General features: G+C 39.4%; 1 protein-coding gene across 1 annotated transcript; it reads right to left on the bottom strand.

Moving 5' to 3' along the window:
• Positions 1-2,834: 2,834 nt before the first annotated feature.
• Positions 2,835-3,832, bottom strand: LOC137977133 (octopamine receptor beta-1R-like). Its single transcript, XM_068824409.1, has one exon. The coding sequence runs from the start codon at positions 3,741-3,743 to the stop codon at positions 2,835-2,837; it is 909 nt and encodes a 302-aa protein (XP_068680510.1). The 5' UTR covers positions 3,744-3,832.
• Positions 3,833-7,940: the final 4,108 nt, after the last annotated feature.

The following is a 7,940-nucleotide window of genomic DNA, read 5'->3' as shown; positions in this document are numbered from 1 at the left end:
TTTTTGGCCTGGAAACTTATGTTGGTCACAATTACTTATTATTGGCCTAGATAAGGGAAAACAAAAGGGTCAAAAGGGTCCACTTTTCAAACATTTTTTCTACTTCTGTTGTAGTTCTTCACTTTATCAATGGATCATTTGAAAGTCCAGAGTTACTAGCTGTAAAAAAACACTCTTGAAAGTAATAGGAAACTTAAAAAGGTTTAAGAAGTGTTAGAAATGTCTATGTTCATCAGAATGGCAGAACCAATTCTATTATTGAAATTTCAGAAGAGTTTACAACCCACTTGAAAGCGGCTGTCTTTGTTAAAATGTCTGTTACGTGAAACTAGAGCAAATCTAGAAGGACATATGGTCTTGTTGTGTAATGGTTTGGCTTTTACAGTGCGTTTCACAAAACTTTTGACAAACGGTTTCCAAAGTTGGTTTGAAATTCCCAAAGTTCGCTACGAACTTGGCAATGTCATTACGTAGTTGTCAATCAAATTGTGAACTTCGAAACGAAGTTGTGAATTTCACATCGAATTTCGTTGGGAAGTTGCGAAGTTCGTCGCGAGCAAAGTTCACATCATTCGGTGTAGTTGGTTTGGTAATATAACTACAAATGAATTTAAACAAAGTGAAAAAATTTCTCAACCAAGCAAGACTAATTTTTTGATGTTTACTTCGTAAAGGTAAATTATTTGAGAGGTACGGAGCCGGGACTTCACATTACAGACAGATGGCGCGACTCGTATTTTGTTTACACTAGAAATGTAAAGACAAACGTTGAACAACATGACATTGAAATGTTTTGTTTCTTGCGCTATTTTTTAGAATGATGTATGTCCTGAAAATAGGGTTTCTTTTTATCTCTATTTAACTGTAAAATACTTTTAAGCAACCATGCGTAGAAGTTCACATGACAGAAATTGTATTCTATTTTTAGGCAGGTGTCGGGTGACATCTGGGAATATTCAGTTTTCAACGTTTTATAACCCATTTTAAAACCAGTAATTCGCAATCAACGTAACCACAACTTCTAAGAAAATTCCAAAAAATTTACACTGAACGGTGCAAAGTTCTTGCGCGACAAACTCCTTAACTTCCCAACGAAGTTCTTGGTGAAATTCACAACTTCGTTTCGAAGTTCACAATTTGAATAACAACTACGTAATGAAATTGCCAAATTTGTAGCGAACTTCAGGAATTTCAAACAAACTTCGGAAACTGTTTGTCAAAAGTTTTGTGAAACGCACTGTAAGAACCATTTCAAAATGTTTTAACTTAACTTTAAGAAGTGTAACGTCCGCGACGTAACATCCAGAACAATGTTTTGCTGCCATCATTTCGAAAATGTTGTTGTTTACCAGAGATTTCTCTTTACCAAAAATGTTTTTATTGGATATCTAGCTGTGTGACAAAAATGGTTTTAACATCTTTCATGTAGTTATTTTAGAAAAGAAAAAAGATTGTTAAAACGTTGCGGATGTTACGTAACGTCCGCGACGAAACTTATTTTTGTTATATCTACTTTTAAAAAAGTTCAGGGAGACGTTTATATCACTTATGTATTAACTCCAGTGAGGGACTTTTTCTGATATAAGTGTTTGAAGTCCCTTATATTTTCCATGTTTGATACAGCAAGTTAAAAAATTTTACTTCTTGCCTCTTGTTTGCTGTAAGAAAATAAATACTCGCTTTGGGGACCCCCCTCTGCATACATGGTTGTCACGAGGGAGTAGAAATTTATTTTTCTGAGTACTTTAACTTGTCCACAATGTAGAACAGGGTATAATATCATGTGCAACCTAAATTTTGACACCACTCGTGTGGAATTGCCCCTAGCCTCTTAAGCTAAGCTCTGTTTGTACTGAGGCTTTCGGCAAATATTGAATATTTATTTCATTTTCGGGCAATGATTTCCTTCAATTGACATACACATTTTCAGTGGAACACTTGCCGGCATTTTAAAGTTAAAGTTGTTAGTGAATCTTTTGCCCAACCAGTAGACTTACTGATCTCTTTTCAGCCTTGGAATTCAAACAAGAAGGGAACCAACTCTTTCAATTGACTCAACAGCAGCATAATCCTGGCCACACTCAGAACTCCTCTCTGGCAATTCTGCAGCGCAAGACTTTTCTACTTTCTCATCCTCGATGTTCGTCTTATTATCCTAGGGCCTTACCCGGGATAAGAGTGGCTTCTGCTTCAATTTTCGGGGTTTTTTTATAATTCGAGAACATTGCTGAGTTTTGATCGTGTTTCAAAGACGAATCCCGTAATGAAGAAATTGAGTCGCCTGGATGTCAAAACGGTTTGATACATTAATATTTTTGTCACATTTCTTGTTTGCTGTAATTTTTTAGCTGGTTTTTTCTGTAGTTTTGTATCACCGAATAAAAGAAGTAAAAATATGAACTGGGGAAATGGTACCGGTACTGTAATTATCGTTTATCAGGAATGATTCTATCCGGAATTATTGACATCTTGTTGTTTCAGACTTCCTGGAGAAGAAATTCTATTTTCATCATTTTATACTTGTGTTTTTACTTTTTGGGGGGAAAAAAGGGAGGGGCACGGGGCCCCCCGGCCCCTCCCCTTGCTACGGCCCTGCTTGCTAACCTGTACACTGTTCCACATTCACTACTTGGCTCATAGACTCCTTTGATTTAAGTCTCGGGTTGGCGTATACGAAATGAAAGAAACAAAGTGACGAAGTATGAAATGATTCCCTTTGAGTTCGAGCTCGGGAAATGAAATGTGTTCCTTTGCGATGAAAATAGAATGAGATTTCAATGATTTCAAATGTCTCTTTAATTTACATTGTCTTGCAAAGCAAGTGAACGAAATTCTTACACTGAGGAATGAACTATGCGTCGTTTCAACATTGTTTTGCCACTCTTTTTGAAGTTGTCACTTCTTCGGTACTTCTTCAATTCTCTTTTAAAGTCTTTCTTCATAACAGCATAAACTATCGGATTAAATGCCGAATTTAAGACAAAAAGAAGGTGAACAACCTTTCCCAAGGCCTTCGACATGACGCAGAGCTTAAAAAAGATGCAAAAACATTTGTAATTAATTCCAACATGACACAAAATAAAAAACGAAATAATGAACACGATCAGTTTTAACGAAGACGATTTTCTTTCCGTTTGCCTCTTACGTTCTGTGTTTTCTTGAATTTGGAAATTAAATCTTATCTGGTTGATAATGGCTCTATCTGTAAGTGAAATTTCCTTGGCTATCCTGGACAGACGAGCGATGACATACACAAATATGATACAAGGAATAAGCTGGAACATTACAATCCTGACAACTTCAAAGGAATAAGTAAAAGATTCGTTACCGTTGCTGTAAGTAAAAAGTGAAGGTACGGTGAAGAAAATCAATGGTAAGACCCATGCAAGAATAAGAATGACGCTAAGTCGACGCAGCGACATGCTGTATTTTAAAGGCATTGTTATTGCTATGTATCTATCCACAGTCAGAACGCACAAGTTTGCGGATGACAAATACACGAAAGTATGGCTGACTGTGAACCATGGTCCTCTGTGGTCAATGGGGAACTCTTTAACGAATCTTGAAGCGCAAATCCCTGGAAAATATGTCAATCCAACAAACAAATCTGCCAGTGCAAGAGACACGACAAACCAGTTGCTTGTATTGTGTAGCCGAGGTTTCGTGATGACCAAGTACACAACCATGGAGTTTCCAAGAATGGTTACTATGGTAAAGAGCGAACCAAGAGCTACAAACCACATGCCTGGCTTACTTGATGCAGTTCAGTTTCAAGTATATATCAGAGCAAGAGCCATTATGGCTCTTGATAAATGTCAATAGATATGGTGCGGTTGGTCGACAAGTTTTACCTAGATAAAAGTTCAGCACGAAGAGATATATAGCAAATATACATACATATACATACGTAGGGTGACATAATGTTAGCTTTTTCAATCCGCTAATTATCATTTTTAATGAAAGCGCGAGTCAACACTTAGTTAATTGAGGTAATATCTACAAACATCTGTGACTCGACTAAAATTTCAGCTTCTGCAAACCAAATAAACTTCCATAATTCCAAAAAACATTAAACGCTTTTTTGATTTTTTTGGAAAAAGGCCTTTAAAGGCCTCAAAAGTACTCTTAGCACTTCAAAGAGCACTTGCCATTTAAAATGGATTCAGTTCTGGTGGGAGTTAACAAATGGTACCAGATGTTCCCCTCTTAAAGAAACAAAGCAGGAATAAGCTTTTCCGTTTGAACACTAAAACTAGTTGTTTGAGTGGATTTAGAGATGAAAACGTTAATTTTAACGGTGATCCTCGCAGTGGACCCCGATTCTGGACAGGTCAGCGTTGACTTTCATGTAATTTGGCAAAACCTCCGAAAACGAATGCCAGGCTTAGGGGTGGTGCCTACTAATTAAAGATATTTTTCCCGGCGTGTGATTATGGAGGAAATGTAGATCTTAACAAGTGTTATTGAAATCCAAAAAGAAAATTGGGAGTAACTACGCATTTTTCAAAGATAATTCATGAATAATATTTGTAAAATGCTTTAAAATACAAAGCAATGTACGGCTTTCTTTCTCAAATTGGAGCTTAATTACCTCTGAAAAATGTATAGGTTACCCCCAATTTTCTTTTTGGATACTAAGAGTACTTACTAAGATCTACTTTCTCCGGATAGTTTTAAACCGCGCAAAAATATCCCTGTACCAGTAAGCATCACCGATAGGAAACCCGAGTATCTCGAGATGCGCAGAACGTATGCGCAATAACAGTAGGCACCGTCCTTAAATCCCAAAACAAACAAGTTTGTTGAAATCAGCAGGCATCTTTATTGTTACCGTTGTTATTGTTGTTATCGTTTGTTATCGTCGTTATTATAATATATCCATATATTCTTAAAAATTAAAAAAAATTCTAAAATAAAAAAATAAAAACAAAGAAACAAGCTTACATAAAAAAAGGAGAATATCAGTTCGACACAAATTAACTTCAATGCAGAAGTAGTTTTAATTTATCGAATGGACAAAGATGTTTTCAGAATTTCTGTGCATTGAAGGGGACTTGACCTCTGGAGTCTGGCCAACCAGATAATGTTACTTGTTGAAGTTCCGACAGGATAATTTTCCTTGGTTGCTTCAACGAACTTGGCCAAGTGTTGGTCTGAGATAACATGCTCTACTAAGTTGATGTCTGACTGCTCAGCATTTGTCAGGTACTCTTTTAAATGGGCTCGTGATAGAGCATACGCTAAGTGTAGGCTTTCCCCACGCTTGTACACTACAGTGATTCCTTGGAAGCGCTGGAGCTGGACCAGCATCCGTTGCAAGCGCAAGAGTGCTACGTGTAGAGGCGTCTTCATAATGGCCTCCAAAGGCTTATGCTCCGATTCAACTGTAACATCAAGGCCCACAATATACTCTGCAAATTTGGCACAACCAAATTGACTACTTCCACAAATCCCATAATACACCTCTTTTACCCCCCAAAAATCTGCATAGGCATTGTTTTCGACTTCTCTTGGGACATTTTCATGTCCCAGGAGAAATTGCAAACAATGGTTATGCAAACGTTTTCGGGGGTATAATAGAGGTGTATTATGGGATTGTGCGAGTAGTGAATACCACAGCCAAAAGTTCTTTTTCGATCTGAGCATACTTTTTCTGCGTGGGTGTAAGCGACTTTGAGGCATAAGCTACTGGTTGGTTTCCCCGAATAAATGCAGCAACAAGACCGGTTGAACTAGCATCAACTTGCGACGTCAACGCTTTCTGTGCATCATAATATCCTAACACTGGAGCAAGGTAAGCGATTCTTTGATTGCTTTGAAACTGGTTTCCTGTTTTTTTTTCCACTGCCACAGAACATCCTGATGTAGTAACTGTCTCAACGGTGTGGTGAGGTCTGACGGGTTTGGAATAAACTTACTGACATAGTTGACCATCCCCACAGCCTTTGGACACCAGCCTTGTCTGTCGGTCTGGGCATCTCGCCTATAGCTCTGATCTTTTCCGGGTCTTTCCTCAAACCATCCTTGGAGAACACATGGCCATGGAACTTCACTTCGTTCTGCTGGATATGACACCTTGACTTTTTCGATCGAAGGTTACTGTCTCGGGAACGCTGCAAAACAGCCCTCAACCGCGTCATGTTCTGCCGTATTGCGACGATGTATGATTGTCATCCATAATGACCTTCACACCTGGTAGCCTTTCAAAAACTTGCTCCATTCTCTGTTGGTAAACCTCTGGTGCAGATTTAATTCCCATTGGAACTGAGGGGTTGATATTAACCTAATACTTCCCAGGGAGACACCCAAGTCCTTGGAATACATCAGGGAACTCATCTGGAACGCTGTTATCTTTAACGGCATTTACGCGCTGGATAACATGCATATTCTCACATATACTCTCACATGTTTCCCTACCCAAGAGGGTCACTTAGTTTCCATCAACAACTTGAAAACAAAGTTGATACTTTTCCCCACGCACCCAACAAGGCAACTCACACTTTCAAACAGGTCTAACTTTGCTGAGGAGGATTGCAAAGGTTTCGTCGTGATCTTGTCATACGCAGCTTTAGGTAAGACTGCGCTGGGCCCCAGCATCTAATTTGAACAACTCTTGGACGTTTCCAAAACTGTCAGTTTCAACCCAGTCCTTGTTTTCTGCACTAATTGCTCCAATAAACATAACCTCAGGGTCAGAGTCACAATCATCAAGCGTATTTACCTGCTTCTTTTGCCCTTTCTGGGCCACGACACCTCCTTGAAAAATGGTTCATTTTCCTACACTTGTGACAGCGCCTTCCTGCAGCAGGACACGAAGCTGGTGCATGCCGGATATCACAATTCCCACAAGGCATTCCCCATTGGGTCTTCTGACCTTTTCCGCCCGCTACATCCACTTTCTCAACTCTGCTGTTCTCTTCTTTTAAGCTCTTCATGTGCCGTTTTCTTGTTTTGGCAATACGAGCAGCTTGTAACGTTTTCTCTAAACTCTGTTCTCTATCCATCAGCCTGTCCTTTGAATGTGGATCTTTGAGGCCCAGCACGAACATTGCCGTAATCCACGAATCTTCTTTATCACCAAGGTCGCAGTTCTTAGCTAGAGTTTTCAAGTCGCTACAAAATTCGTCGACTGTTTCTCTCGCGTGCTGTTTTCGTGTGATGAACAGAAAGCGGTTGAAGTGCCTTGACGTCAATGGAACGCAATGAGCGTTGAACTTCTCTTCTACGGCTTCAATTTTATCCCGATCTCCCTCGGATATCCAAACAAAATTTGAAAAAATCTCCCCACATTCTTTTCCTAGCACATGAAGCAGCGTGGCAACTTGAATCTTTTCCTCTTTTTTTCGGTCGAGTCCGCTAGCAACTTTGTAGAGATTCCAGGACATTTTGCAGCATCTCCATGCTTTGGCTTTATTTGTCGCCGCACTCAATAGCAGAGGCTTAGGCGGTTTCAGGTGTTCCATCCCGATTCTGACACCATGAAGTGTTATGGCAAAGGAACAACACACACAAGATGACGGATGTACAGAACACTGCATTATCCCCCACACCACGTACCTGGTGCAACTGCTGACCTGATTTTACAGTAAGGACTTGTTCACCTATCACCGAAGTAACTACTTAGTATTGGTAACTGCATAGAGCAGAATAAATCACTGGTATTTTCAGAAGTTGCAGAAGTTGCAGGGCTATTTCCGGCTTCAACTTTTGAAAACTTTACGAGGAAACATACGATTCCTTGTGTATAGTAAGAACGGGAAAATTTGCTCTTACTAAGAAGATCAAAAACGCACCCTGTTGCGCAATTTCGTAGGAAGTCACTTAGCGTCCATAGGGAGTACCCCACGGGAATAGGCCATTTCCGAGTTCATTTCTGCCTACTTTTCAAAGTGAGTCTAAGTGCGAAGTTTTTATGATAAGAAAAACTTCGCACTTAGACT

This window comes from Montipora foliosa, chromosome 11 (assembly GCF_036669935.1).
Source record: "Montipora foliosa isolate CH-2021 chromosome 11, ASM3666993v2, whole genome shotgun sequence".
Lineage (NCBI taxonomy): Eukaryota > Metazoa > Cnidaria > Anthozoa > Scleractinia > Acroporidae > Montipora > Montipora foliosa.
The sequence above is the reverse complement of the archived record's forward strand: the minus strand, read 5'-3'. Positions and strand labels throughout refer to the sequence as shown.

Coding starts and splice junctions, on each gene's coding strand:
- LOC137977133 (XM_068824409.1), bottom strand. CDS start 3,743: ATGTGGTTTGTAGCTCTTGGTTCGCTCTTTACCATAGTAACCATTCTT.